Source organism: Bufo bufo, chromosome 4 (assembly GCF_905171765.1).
Source record: "Bufo bufo chromosome 4, aBufBuf1.1, whole genome shotgun sequence".
Taxonomy (NCBI): Eukaryota; Metazoa; Chordata; class Amphibia; order Anura; family Bufonidae; genus Bufo; species Bufo bufo.
In genome coordinates, this window is record NC_053392.1 from 228,380,315 (window position 1) to 228,396,274 (window position 15,960).

The 15,960-nt window shown below is 39.2% G+C and overlaps 1 protein-coding gene across 1 annotated transcript in view; it reads left to right on the plus strand.

Moving 5' to 3' along the window:
• Positions 1 to 15,960, plus strand: part of LOC120999125 (probable cation-transporting ATPase 13A5) — a 286,280-nt gene that overhangs the window by 242,187 nt on the left and 28,133 nt on the right. The window contains exon 28 of the mRNA XM_040429998.1: positions 5,602 to 5,690. Coding sequence (XP_040285932.1) covers positions 5,602 to 5,690 — 89 coding nt within the window. The remainder of the gene's footprint in view (positions 1 to 5,601; positions 5,691 to 15,960) is intronic.

The window sequence follows — 15,960 nt, forward strand, 5'->3', positions numbered from 1 at the left end:
CTGGAGACAACCAAGAAGTAATTAAATTATCTCTCAGGACAAAGGACATCGCCAATACACACAGAGAGACAACAGGACAGGAATCCCCACCCAAACACACAAAATCCTCCCTTTCTGTCTGTGATATAATTATGGATTAACATAACTATCACAGACAGTAAACATACAGTTTTTAAACATACACTGTAACTTTAAAACCATACATTCAATCTCCATAAAAATTACATATTTAAACTCTGCATACATCAAACATAAACACTCCCAAAAATCACACAAATCCCTCCAGCGGATCAAAAGTTAAGTTAAGTCCTTTATGACCGACCGCAAGCACAATTTCCTGCCCAAAACAGTTCCATAGATTTGGGCTGTGCGGTCGGTCAATTTCATGCAGAAAAACGACTAAGTCCCATCTTCGAACGGGACTTAGTCTCTGGAGCTTGAAAGTTCAGTATGGAAAAAGGTAATATGTCCCGGGGCCATAGTCGTAGGGCAGGAGGCTAGCCATAAGTCCTCTACAATGCCCAGTGGCAAATAGCACTTTGTCACACACTTAATAAAACAAAAACCAACTTAGTGTCGACATATCAGCATAGATACATTAGATAGGTATATGAAGTGCGGAGCTCACGCACAAAACCTAAACAGCTGGAGTACTCCAAAAAGATGAGACCTTATGGCTAAAGTGTAACTGCAAGAGTCATTCAATTATACCGCTTAAATATCTGTAAAATTGTATGCCGGTTTACCAGTTTGTTGGAACCGGAGAGGTTCAAAAGGTGTCCCTAGTGTCTCTATAGTCTGAGAGCCATAGTTTTATTATTTTTTGGGCGATTTTATTAGGTAGGGTAGACTTTTTGTGGGATTAGATGATGGTTTGATTGGTACAAATTTGGGGTGCATATGACTTTTTGATCGCTTGCTATTACACTTTTAGTGATGTAAGGTGCCGAAAAAATGGCTTTTTTGACACTTTATTTTTATATTTTTACGGTGTTTACCTGAGGGGTTAGGTCATGTGGTATTTTTATACAGCAGGTTGTTACGAATGCGGCGACACCTAGTATGTATACTTTTTATATTTTTTTTTACATTTAACACAATAAAAGCATTTTTGAAACAAAATAAAATCATGCTTTAGTGTCTCCATAGTTTGAAAGCCATATTTTTTTTATATTTTTTATTCGATTCTCTTTGGTAGGGTATTATTTTTGCAGGAAGAGATGACGGTTTGATTGGTACAATTTTGGGGTGTATATGACTTTTTGATCACTTGCTATTACACTTTTTGTGATTCAAGGTGACAAAATTGCTTTTTGACACGTGTGTTTTTTTTTTTTTTTTTTTTACAGTGTTCACCTAAGGGGTTAGGTCATGTGGTATTTTTATAGAGAAGGTTGTTACGGACGTGGTGATACCTAACATGTATACTTTTTTTTTTTTTTTTAACACAATAAAAGCATTTTTGAAACAAAAAAAATCATGTTTTAGTGTCTCCATAGTCTGAGAGGCATCGTTTTTGAATTTTTTAGGCGATTTTTCTATGTAGGGGCTAATATTTTGCAGGATGAGGTGACGGTTAGATTGGTACTATTTGGGGCATACGCCTTTTTGATCGCTTGGTGTTGCACTTTTAGTGATGTAAGGTGACAAAAATTGCTTTTTTGACACAGTTTTAATTTTTTATGGCGGGGCAGATCATGTGATATATTTATAGAGCCGTTCGTTACAGATGCGGCGATACCTTATATGAGGACACAGTTTTAAATTAGAGGGGCATAGGTTTAAAAGTAATATAAGGAAGTATTACTTTACTGAGAGAGTAGTGGATGCATGGAATAGCCTTCCTGCAGAAGTGGTAGCTGCAAATACAGTGAAGGGGTTTAAGCATGCATGGGATAGGCATAAGGCTATCCTTCATATAAGATAGGGCCAGGGACTATTAATAGGATTCAGATATATTGGGCAGACTAGATGGGCCAAATGGTTCTTATCTGCCGACACATTCTATGTTTCTATGTTTCTATGTTTTTCTTTCTATTTTTTATTATAAAATCAGGGAAATGTCTTTATTTTTTTTAACTTGAATCTTTTTTTTTTTTAAAAACACATTTTTTTTACTTTTTTTTAAACTTTATTTCTGTCCCACTCTGAGACTTCAACTTTTGGGGGTCTGATCCCCTCTGTAATGCATTACAATACATCTGTATTGTAAAGCATTGCCTGTTAGGCCCCTTTCACACGGGCGAGTATTCTGTGCGGATGCGATGCGTGAGATGAACGCATTGCACCCGCACTGAATCCTGACCCATTCGTTTCTATGGGGCTGTGCACACGAGCGGTGATTTTCACGCATCACTTGTGCGTTGCGTGAAAATCGCAGCATGCTCCATAGAAACGCAGGCCCCATAGAAATGAATGGGGTTGCGTGAAAATCGCAAGCATCCGCAAGCAAGTGCGGATGCGGTGCGATTTTCACGCACGGTTGCTATGTGACGATCGGGATGGGGACCCGATCATTACTATTTCCCCTTATAACATGGTTATAAGGGAAAATAATAGCATTCTGAATACAGAATGCATAGTACAATAGCGCTGGAGGAGTTAAAAAAAATATAAATAATTTAACTCACCTTAATCCACTTGTTCGCGCAGCCGGCATCTCTTCTGTCTTCATCTGTGAGCAATAGGACCTTTGATGACGTCACTACGCTCATCACATGATCCATCACCATGGTGATGGATCATGTGATGGACCATGTGATGAACGCAGTGACGTCATCAAAGGTCCTATTGCTCACAGATGAAGACAGAAGAGAAGCCGGGCTGCGCAAACAAGTGGATTAAGGTGAGTTAAATTATTTATATTTTTTTTAACTCCTCCAGCGCTATTGTACTATGCATTCTGTATTCAGAATGCTATTATTTTCCCTTATAACCATGTTATAAGGGGAAATAATACAATCTACACTACAACTAACCCAAACCTGAACTTCTGTAAAGAAGTTCGGGTCTGGGTACCACAGTCGGTTTTTTTTATCACACACGTGCAAAACACATTGCACCCGCGCGATAAAAACCGAACATCGGAACGCAATCGCAGTCCGGACATGCCCGTGTGAAAGAGGCCTTGGTCAGCACGGATCGCGGCATAGAAGGGATTAATCCACCGGCATCGGCTTTTACAGCGATGCCGGCAGATACAGCAGGGGCCCGGCTACCAGGGACTGCCGGACCTCTGCAGTGATCCTGCACGCACCACTCCGGTGCCTGCCCGATCAGCCCGCCGTGCATGTATGGCGGAATGCATTCTGGCAATACATCCCCCCCGTACATGCACGGCATTTTGCATTAAGGGGTTAATAATAATGTCCGGTTTCCGCCCCTCCGTGGGGTTAGTACTTGTTCCAAGACTTGGAATCGTAAGGTTGCATTCCTTAAAGTGAGCGTGGATTGGTAACAGTAGTTGATTGGTTCTAATTGTAGAACTATATTCATATTTACTTACCTGTAACTATATTTGCTTACCTGAAACTGACTTTACATCAACTGTGAACAATATGTTTTATCCTGCATTCCTCATTACTATTTAGACCCAGAGTAATATATGTAAATTAAGTCAGCATGCATATGTATGTATATGTTCCATAATCGGTCAAGTAAAAAAAAATTTTTTATCTGTACATTTACTCTACATTTTTATGATCATTTTTGTAAACCAATATACCCTATAGAAATTATTTATATTTTTCCTAGATCCATTGATAATGGTCGTTATCCGACTGAAACGTTGGGACTACTTTCATGGCCTGTTACACTGGCATACACTCTGGATGAAATAAAACACAAAATTATGTAAAACTGCACATTATGTATTAAAGCATCACTTGAAAAGAATCTTTGGTGTGCCATACATGCCTCTTTTAATGCATGACAAGTACACCTAGATCCTTTTCAGTCCTCCCAGTTTAACTCCTTCAAACAGTGGTGTAATGACTATTGGAGCAAGGGGTGCAACCTCAGTCAGGCCCAGAGGGATTGGGGGTCCACTAGTCATTTTATAATTTTAAAATTAATCCATGAGGATTTTTACAGACCTCTGGCTGATGTTAATGAATACATCTGCTATTGCTCACTGTAGGGACTGGTTAGTTATCACTGGCCCAATGATGCTACTGCCACTGTCTACCTGCCCATCAGTTCCATACTGCACTGCTGCGGATATCCCCTGCCCCTGCTGCTGCTAACCCTACAAAGCAGCACATCTACTGCCTTGTTCATCATGTTCCATACTGTACTGCTGCTGATACCCCAGCTGCTGCTATTGCTAGTTTTGCAAAGCAGCACATATTTTGCCTTGCCCATTATGTTCTATATTGTACTGCTGCTATGTTCTATATTGTACTGCTGCTATGTTCTATATTGTACTGCTGCTATGTTCTATATTGTACTGCTGCTATGTTCTATATTGTACTGCTGCTATGTTCTATATTGTACTGCTGCTGCTGCTGCTGCTGCTGCTGGAAACCTTATGCTACACAGTTGGAAACCTGAAATGGCTTCTTCACAACAATATAACTTTTCTTTAAAACAAAAAAAAACATGTTACTAATCCACAAAAATGGAATATTTTTATACTGTTCGTTAAAAACAAGCCATAGCTTTTTCCGAAACCATGTGTGTATAAACACTGGCAGGAATCTGCCCCCAAAAAGGATAATTTTTGGACTGGATTTTTTTTTTGCTTTTAAAAATTAATCTGACAGTTTAGTGTGTATGTAGACAGGTTGTTTGTTACTACAGGTGCAAAGGCCCCTTCCCCCCAGGGCCCTCTCTATCGTACGTGCCAGGTGTAGGAAATGCCGAGTGGTGTAGTGCGGCCTAAATGTCTCTTTATGTATGACACGGTGCTCCTACCTGGATACCGCAGGACCCCAGGCTTTGGCTTTAGTCAGACTTATCTTCAGCCAAGGAATAGGTTAGAATCCTGGCGGCTCCAACATGGAGTCTCAACCAGAACAAGCCAGAACTGCTCCACCTCCTTCTAGTAGCAAGCAGGACTGGACCACTTCTGCCCAAAGGGGGGAGAATGGAATGGTAAATTTCATTCTCTCTAAGGATAGCTCTGCCATTTTTCGATGCCACCTGCTAGTGAACCAGGCACATTACATGTAATAAACAGTTACATAACAAGATTATGAATGCACAGTGTGGTGGACCTGAAACATAAATACATAAGATGACATTATATTAGCCCATTAGAGATAGTAGCAGGGTGCAGTAGTGGTAACATCACTCTGGGGTGTTACACAGGCAATCTTCACATTATAGAGCTTGAAAGGTGTCAGTACAGTACAAGGAGAGCCCAGAGTGTCATAGACAACTTTTCAGTGCAATTGAGGCATTTTCAATTTGGGTCATATTTACGTGGACAGAATCAAATCTGACAGATGGCTCAATAGAACAGAAAATAAAACCAATTTCAGGAAATTTGCTCATCTTTAATTGATGTTATGTTGGCATCTATCAGTGATTGCTTGTAAAACATTGTTTCCCCAATTGTTCATACACATATGATTATGTTTTAGTTTTTTTGTTTTTCAGATCTGCTGTCAGTTCTGATCCTAATGCAAGTGGTGGCCTATTTGTTTATCCTTTTTGCTGATATTGACACTTTATACACTACTATGGAGGTAAGGCATTTTCAAATAAGTTATTAATTTAGTGTTTGCAAAACATTCAACATGATTATTTTACACAAATGTTTATATAGACCAACAAAACTCAGATATGTGTATGTGTGTGTGTGTATATATATATATATATATATATATATATATACTGTATATATATATTTAGAAAAATAACCCAGCACTGCCCGAATGAATTGTTATTCTGTTTGTGTGTTTATTGGATTTGTTCTAAGGGTGCCCAATATCCATGCCCTTATTATTTATGGGGAAATCGCTAGTAGCCCTATATACCCTGGCAGTTACACACTGTTTATTTTATTAACAGTCCCCTATAATAGTGACCTCCACAGCGCCCCACCCCTTTTAGATGTGACTACCACAGCACCCCGTCTTTTAACAGTGACCTCCCCCCTTAGCAGTGACCTCCACAGCATCATACCCCCTTAATCATGAAATCCACAGCACTTTGCCTCTGAACACTGACCCCCAAAGTACCCTGTCCCCTTAACTGTGACCTCCACAGTGCCCCAACCCATTTACAGTAACCTACACAGCACCTCACTCTAACAGTGACCTCCACAGCTTCTCACCCACTTAACAACAACCTACAGTTGCAAGAAAAAGTATGTGAACCCTTTGGAATTATATGGATTTCTGGACAAATTGGTCATAAAATGTGATCTGATCTTCATCTAAGTCACAACAATAGACAATCACAGTCTGCTTAAACTAATAACACACAAAGAATTAAATGTTACCATGTTTTTATTGAACACACCATGTAAACATTCACAGTGCAGGTGGAAAATGTATGTGAACCCCTAGACTAATGACATCTCCAAGAGCTAATTGGAGTGAGGTGTAAGCCAACTAGAGTTCAATCAATGAGATGAGATTGGAGGTGTTGGTTACAGCTGCCCTGCTCTATAAAAAACACACACCAGTTCTGGGTTTGCTTTTCACAAGAAGCATTGCCTGATGTGAATGATGCCTCACACAAAAGAGATCTCAGAAGACCTACGGTTAAGAATTGTTGACTTGCATAAAGCTGGAAAGGGTTATAAAAGTATCTCCAAAAGACTTGCTGTTCATCAGTCCATGATAAGACAAATTGTCTATAAATGGAGAAAGTTCAGCACTGCTGCTACTCTCCCTAGGAGTTCAGGCAGGATCACATTAATACTGGGTAGCATCTTCCTTTGCTGCAATACAGGTTTCCACTATGGCATGGTAATGGTCATACAGAGGCTGAATATCATCTTGTGGTATTATTAGGTATTCATGCAGCCAAAGATTGCTATGCTGGAGAGTGGTTGCTATGCTGACTAGCCAAGTCTCCGCTAGTCAACTTGTCAGAGTGATTGGTAACATAGTAACATAGTTTATAAGGCTGAAAAAAGATATCTGTCCATCCAGTTCAGCCTGGTATCCTGCAAGTTGACCCAGAGGAAGGCAAAATACCCCTGTGAAGCCAATTTTCCTCACTTTAGAGGAAAAAATTCCTTCCCGACTCCAATCAGGCAATCAGAATAACTCCTGGATCAACGACCCCTCTCTAGTAGCTATAGACTATAATATTATTACACTCCAGAAATTCATCCAGGCCCCTCTTGGACTCTTTTAGTGAATTCACCATCACCACCTCCTCAGGCAGAGAGTTCCATAGTCTCACTGCTCTTACCGTAAAGAATCCTCTTCTATGTTTGTGTACAAACCTTCTTTCCTCCAGACGCAGAGGATGTCCCCTCGTCACAGTCACAGTCCTGGGAATAAATAGATGATAGGATAGATCTCTGTACTGACCCCTGATATGTTTATACATAGTAATTAGATCTCCCCTCAGTCGTCTTTTTTCTAAAGTAAATAACCCTAATGTTGATAATCTTTCAGGGTACTGTTGTCCGCCCATTCCAGTTATTACCTTAGTTGCCCTCCTCTGAACCCTCTCCAGCTCTGTTATGTCTGCCTTGTTCACAAGAGCCCAAAACTGTACACAGTACTTCATGTGTGGTCTGACCAGTGATTTGTAAAGTGACAGGACTATGTTCTTATCACGGGCAGCTATGCCCCTTTTGATGCAACCCATTATCTTATTGGCCTTGGCAGCAGCTACCTAACACTGTTTTTTACAGCTTAGTTTGCTGTTTACTAAAATTCCTAGGTCCTTTTCAATGTCAGTGTTAGGGCTCATGCACACGAACAGATTTTATTTCCGCTTCTGTTCCGTTTTTTTTGTGGACTGTATGCGGAACCATTCACTTCAATGGGGCTGTAGAAAATACAGAAGTTACTCCGTGTGCATTCCGTTTCCATTTGTCCGCATGGCCGTTCCGCAAAAAAGTAGTGCATATCTTATTATTGTCCGCAAATCATGGTCCGAGGCCCCATTCAAGTTAATGGGTCCGCAAAAAATATGGAACGCACACGGAACACAACTGTAAGTCATCCGTATTTTGCGGATCCATACTGTAGAAATGCTATGCCCAGACCATATTGCTCGCGTGTTTGGTGATTAATAAGTTACTGTTTCTGCATATGATCCGCAAAAAACGAATCAAATATGGAAACCATACGGATATGTTTTGTGCAATAACAGAACAGAAAAGGACTTAAATCAGAGAAAAAAAACATCAGATACGGATCGGATCTGTGAATAACGGACCGCAAAACAACAACGGTCATGTGCATGAGCCCTCTACCCAGTGTGTTACCATTTAGTATGTACGGGTGACTTGCATTATTCCTTCCCATGTGCATAACCTTACATTGTCAGTGTTAAACCTAATCTGCCACTTCTCTGCCCAAGCCTCCAATCTATCCAAATCCATCTGTAGCAGTATACTGTCCTCTTCAGTGTTAATTACTTTACACAGTTTAGTGTCATCTGCAAAATATGATATTTTACTGTGCAGACCCTCTACAAGATCATTAATAAATATATTGAAGAGAATAGAGCCCAATACTGACCTTTGTGGTACCTCACTGGTGACCAATAGTGAATCAACATATACATGATCAAGTGAGTATCATTAGGTCTCCACGGATTCATGACTAATTATTCAAGAAAAGGGTGAGGAGGGGAAGACTCCTATAATGAAAAAAACTATTCTTCATTATACATGTTAACTTCAAAAATGATGTCTATCACTGCTCACCATACATTACAATACACTCATGATAAAATATCCTACTAATTTAAATTAATTTAATAATTATAAATTACATCCTGTCTTTTATTTAGACCATTTGGGACTCTAGTTTCTAACATGAAAATCCAATACGTTTCCCTGGCCAAAAGCTTTCTCCATCTCTACCACTAAAGGGTCTAGACACCCTTTCAATACCAATAAAAGTAAAGGAGGATAAATCTCCCTTATGGATATCAGTAAAGTGTTTAGACACAGCAGAAATATTCAATGCCTTCTCATTATTGACATCAGAAAGATGCTTGCGTATCCTTGTCTTCAGGGTATTTGTAGTGAAACCTACGTACTGCAGTTTACACAAACTGCAGTTCACAAGGTACACCACAAATTTGGTATTACAATAAATATACAAAGTGCTATTGGTATTGAAAGAAGAAAAGGTTTTAGAAATTTTCGCAAAGTCAGAGCAACGGCATATGTTATGGCCGCATTTAAACCTTTTAGATCTAACCATGTATAGCGAGGTTTGTCAGAAAAAAAAAACTTGGCGAAAGTAACGAACCAATAGCAAGACCCTTGTAAATGTTTTGTCCTAATGTAATATTGGAATATATCTATTAATGACACCTGCTATCTGTCTGTATTCAAGGCTGTATGTTGTGGAGCGTGTAATATTTTTGTTTTCTTTATTATTATCTATTTTATTATTTCTTTGGTGTTGGTCTGATTCTGACCTAGCAGGGTTAGGGATTAATATAACTTAATAACTCATTTCTCTCTTTGTCAGAGGCATATTTCACTCCCCATTCCAGAGTCCAATTGGGATACTCCCTAGCCCTAAAACAGCTAGAGACCTGTTCACATTCCCTATTGAAAGTTGCATCATCTGAGCAGTTTCTCCTACACATAAATTCTCCTTTAAGGATATTTTTAATGACATGTATTGGATGACAGAATTTAGCAAGTAGCAGTGAATTGCCCGCAATAGGCTTGACATAAGTAGACGTGGCAATTTCTCCATTCTGTATACCGAGTGTCAAGTCTAAAAAATTTAATTATGATGCAGCAAGTGTCAATGTAATTTGCAAATTACATTCATTTATTATTTAGGTATGTTCCAAAAGGAAGGACATCCCGGTGACCTCCACATATAATGAGGAGGTCGTCAATGAAGCTTCCATACCAAATAATGGAAGTTGAATAAGGATTGTTTTCAGAAATAACAAAAAATTCTTCCCACCATGCAACAAAAAGATTCACCAGGGAGGGCGAGAATTTAGCCCCCATCGATGCCCCACGTACTTGGAAGTAAAAATCTTTATCAAAACTAAAATAATTATGTTTGAGTAGAAAATGTGAATTGTTTAACTGTATCACTGTAGGTACTATAACTGCTCAGATGATCGACAGTTCTTGTTGTAACACTAAATTGTGTGGTATACTGGAATATAGGGAAGTAACATCACAAGTAATCCAGGTGTAATCAGATTGCCATTGTAGGCCCTGTGGCTGTAAAATTTGATCAACTCATTGCCCTAATCTTTCACTCAATGAACCAATGCCAGCAACTATTGGGCGTATAGATGAGGGAAATATCCCCTTGTGGACCTTGGGCAGTGAGTGAAAAATCGGAACAATTGGGTGCGAAACATGTAAAAAATCCCTCATGTTATCATCAAAAACCCCTAAGTATACACCTTCTGTCAATAACTCCACAAATAAGGTCTTAAATTGAGAAGTAGGATCACACGATAGTTTGCAATAGGTGTAATCATCACTCAAAAGTTGTAAATTGAGTATTCTATAGAGTCCCGAGACCATAATTACAGTCATGCCTCCCTTGTCGGCAGCGCGTACTACCACGCTATCATTATTTTTTATATCATATAATTAGAGATAAGCGAATTGAATCCCACGAAGTGGAATTCGATCCGAATTTCAGGATAAATTCGATTCGCCTCGAAGCCAAATTTACTTGTGCTTCGTGTCAGCGAATCAATTTAACCTGAAATAGTGTAAAAAACAAAAAAAAATTATACTTACCTCCTGCATTTGCTGGCAATGGGCCGCCTGCCTCCATCTTGATTGAAGATCTTGGCGGAAATCCCGTGGGTGGTGATGTATGACGTCACCACGCCAGCTGGTGTGATGACGTAATCTTGTGCTGCGTGAGATTTAACTCCAGATCTTCAAGCAAGATGGCAGCGGCCGACCCGTCACAAGCAAATGGAGGCAGTAAGTTTGATTAATTAATTATTTTTTTAATGTTAATTTCACACAGTTTTTACACTCAGATGCCGCGATTATGTATGAATGCGGCATCTGAGGGGTGCAATGACTGGGTGCGGCGCTATCACTGCTCCCTGTCATTGCACCTGCTACTTACAAAAAATATGCGCTTCATGACAGTTATTCGTCACAAAGCAAATTTTTTGTAAAATTCGGCGAATCAGCCGAATCAAACTTTTCATAAATTCCTTCATCTCTACATATAATGCAATTTTTTCATTTCTAGTTAAGTTAGAGACTGAATTATTCCCCCACACATTCTTGTGTAAACTGACTAATTCTGCCTCAACCAAATCCTGAAAACTATCTATAACAGAGGTCCTAGATTGCATTGGATAGAAGTCAGGATTTGATATCTTCATTAATGGAGGGGGTGCATGATTTCGGACTGACTGCACCATCGTGTTAGCTACTTCATCACTATAATGCAAATTAGAATGTGAAGCAATATTCAAATCAATACATTGCTCATTCATTATCGATTCATTACGCTGTTGCTAATCTACCATATCCATCAACAAAATATGTCTTTTTACAGTAAGCAAGCGTGAAAAGCAATTAGCATCTACAATAGTAGCAAATAAATCAAAATGACAGTTTGGAGAAAAGCCTAAACCTATGAATAACATAGACAAGTGATCACTGCTCAAAATTTGAGCAGAGCTATTCAGTACATTATTCACTTGTGTTTCCTTGTGGGATAACGCCTTCTCTCCCCACCGCCGCTGTTTGCGTCCGGCTCTGCGAATGCGCTTTTTGCCTGCATTGTCCTAATGGGGGTGGCGGTGTTGACAGAATAACCCACAAGTGGAGACTGAGAATTGTCTGTAGTATCCCCAAAGTCCAGGTCAGAAGACTCTATATCTGAAAAGGAGACTTTTGTATGTCTATTTTTTTATTGTTGTCTCCTTTTATTCTTAGATTTATTCCTTAGTAGGGTTCTCATGTTTCTGATATTCCTTGATTTCTCCTCCAGTTATATACCGTATTGTTCTCATAGTTCAAAATAACTCTGTTGTGTTTGTTCTTTTTAATATTGACAATATTATCTTCCAGTTTAGAGATATTAATTTTAAGCTTGTCATCCATTTCTTTTAAGGTCTGAATGTTTTTATGTGGCTCTAAAGATTGTTGGATATCTTTAATGTCAGCATGTAGAACTTGCAACATTGTTTCCTTTTGTTTTATAATAAGTAATATCAATTTAAGAGAGCAATCAAATAAGATATCATTCCACATTTTTTGAAATTCGTCCCCATACATAGTTGTTGGCACTTTTTTGATGCAGAGTCCTTTGTGGATCATGCATTTTTCATCGTAGGTTTTCAAACTTGTAAAATCCCACCAGATCCTTGTTTTTTTTATCAAAAGATCTTCCAAACGTAACATCAAGTCCTTTAAACCTGAACAACCTTGATTATCTTGCTTATCCCCAACTAAAATCAATGCAAAATTTGGACAGCCTGTCTGAACAGTCCTCTATACTTCTGAGGCTCAGACTGGCTGGGAGAGGGTTGTTGGGGTTTTGGATTTTTGTCAGAGCTCTATACTATGTAATATTCTATTGACTCTCCTGGTCAACTGTCTTCTAGCTTGTTTCTAGATTAACCCTTAGGCTGCTGTTCCTCCTTATATTGACTCTCCTGGTGAACTGACTACTAGCTTGATTCTGAACTAACCGTATGGCTGCTGTTCCTGCATATATTGACTCTCCTGGTAATTGCTATTGGAATGTCTCTGACTGCATTAACGGTGTCTGTCTCTCCTGGTTTTTACCCTAATTGTTGAAGTTTTGTTTTACCTCCCTGGTTATTCTGGAAAACCTGTCTCTTGTGTGCTCATGCCAGTTTTCTGTTACCAACTTCACAGACATAACCTGGGTTCCTAGCAGTAAAGCCCATCTGGCCTCCCAGCAGAACCCACAGGGGTTTTGGAAGACTGATTGTAGTTTTGGGGTTCACTGGCTGTAGTCCAGACAGTGACCCTAGTACTTCCTAACAGTGATCAAGCAGGCCAGGGGAGCTTCTGCATAGTGGGAAGTGTGTGGGCAGATGTTATCTTGTTGGAACACTACTTCTACTGAGTCAAAAAATTACTGGTTAATAACAGATGGGAATGCCATAGTAGCTAATGGTGCCTCACACCATGACACCATGACACCCGGAGTCTGTGATGTGTGTCTTTGCACTATGTATGATGGCTAGAGATGAGCGAAGCTTTTACAAATTTAAATCCAAAATTATTTGTAATTATTTGCAAAATAAGTTAAAAATCAGCTATTTCCTGGCTGCAGAGAGCCTGTATATTGGTGTATAACACTGTGCATTGCAGAAACAGGCATAGCTAGTCCAGTTTGGGAGAGAAACAGTTACTGTGCATCAGTATGACAGGCAGCTGACATGCGTCACTCTTAGAATCAGTTCACACTTCACTTACTGTATATGCTCAGTTACAGGGCCAAAACTGATCAAATAACTCAAGTGTGAACTCTGCCTTACAGGTCAATGTTCACGCCAGGTATAAAGAATCGTGCAGTGGCCCAAGATTCTACTATAGAGTGAAAGAGTGCACTCCTTTTACCCCATTAGCTGACTCCAGATAGATTTCTACAGAACCTGTTCTGTTGCAAGCTGATACAAGTAGTGGCCTCAGGACACAGTGGAAAGGGTGTTAGCAGTAAGTTTGTGTTGACGTCACTGTTTATTTTTACCTTCTTCTGATCTGTCACAAGAACAACCCCAAAAAAAACTGATCCTGTCTTTTAAGCATCCACCTTCACATGGTCAGCATTTGGTCAGTAATCCATCAAGTATTGCTAGAAAAAACAGGAGTGGATCCAAAACAGAGATGACACATGAATGGAATATTGGCATATCAGAAGAAGGGTAAAATAAATGGTGATGTCAACAATGCCAAACAGGGACACTAGTGCCCAGTCACAGAGAGGGAGAGTCCACATATGCTACGACCTGCTGGTTCAGGTTCTGCTGCTGGTGGGTGGTTATTTCAGTAGGCGGGCGAGGAAAAGTGCTCATTAGAGACTCCAGACTTAAGTTGCTGCTGATAGACTCCAGAATAGACTTTATGTTTCTTCCCTTCTGCCATTTTCCACTGCTGATGATGTACAAACCTTCCAAATTGAGTGCCAACGCTTTTTTTTTGGAGCACCTTTAAAATTTAATAAAGAAAGAAATATTTGGCATTATATTGTAGTTCCATGTGAACTACCCAACAACAAATTAAGCCACTATTTTGGTGTTGTTTCACATTAGCAGCCACTAAATGGTGATGGGGAAGAACTTAAAAAAGTAGGACAAGGCAGACTTAAATATATTTGCTCTATACAGTGATCCGTCAAGATACAATGGCCTCAGGATACAATATTTTCAAGATACAGTGGTCTTTTCTGACCCATCATAAGTTTAAACTAGACTCAACATACAATGTCTCAGACTCAGATCCAACCAATCAAGGCCCCCTCTCTGTTAAAATAGCTGTATTAATTACTAGTTAGCAGCCATTTCTGACTGTTATATTTAACCCCTTAAGGACTTGGCCATTTCACCTTAAGGACTTTTTTTTGCAAATCTGACCAGTGTCACTTTAAGTGCTGATAACTTTAAAACGCTTTGACTTATCCAGGCCATTCTGAGATTGTTTTATCGTCACATATTGTACTTCATGACACATGGTAAAATGAAGTTTAAAAAAATCATTTTTATTTATAAAAAAATACCAAATTTACCAAACTTTTTTATAAAATACCAAATTTCCAAGTTTCTATTTCTCTACTTCTATAGTACATAGTAATACCTCCAAAAATAGTTATTACTTTACATTCCCCATATGTCTACTTCATGTTTGGATCATTTTGGGAATGATATTTTATTTTTTGGGGATGTTACAAGGCTTAGAAGTTTAGAAGCAAATCTTGAAATTTTTCAGAAATTTTCAAAAACCCAATTTTTAGGGACTAGTTCAGGTCTGAAGTCACTTTGCAAGGCTTACATAATAGAAACCACCCGAAAATTACCTCATTCTATAAACTACACCCCTCTAGGTATTCAAAACTGATTTTACAAACTTTGTTAACCCTTTAGTTATTCCACAAGAATTAAAATTTCACTTTTTTGGCAGATTTTCCATTTTAATAATTTTTTTCCAGTTACAAAGCAAAGGTTAACAGCCAAACCAAACTCAATATTTATGGCCCTGATTCTGTAGTTTACAGAAACACCCCATATGTGGTCGTAAACCGCTGTACAGGCACACGGCAGGGCACAGAAGGAAAGGAATGCCATACGGTTTTTGGAAGGCAGGTTTTGCTGGACTGTTTTTTTTGACACCATGTCCCATTTAAAGCCCCCCTGATGCACCCCTAGAGTAGAAACTCCATAAAAGTGACCCCATCTAAGAAACTACACCCCTCAAGGTATTCAAAACAGATTTTACAAATGTTGTTAACCCTTTAGGTGTTCCACAAGAGGTATTGGCAAATGGAGATGAAATTTCAGAATTTAAATTTTTTGGCATATTTTCCATTTTAATCCATTTTTCCCAGGAACAAAGCAAGGGTTAACAGCCAAACAAAACTCAATATTTATGGCCCTGATTCTGTAGTTTACAGAAACACCCCATATGTGGTCGCAAACTGCTGTACGGGCACACGGCAGGGCGCAGAAGGAAAGGAATGCCATACGGTTTTTGGAAGGCAGATTTTGCTGGACTGTTTTTTTTGACACCATGTCCCATTTGAAGCCCCCCTGATGCACCCCTAGAGTAGAAACTTCAAGAAAGTGACCCCATTTTAGAAACTACGCGATAGGTTGGCAGTA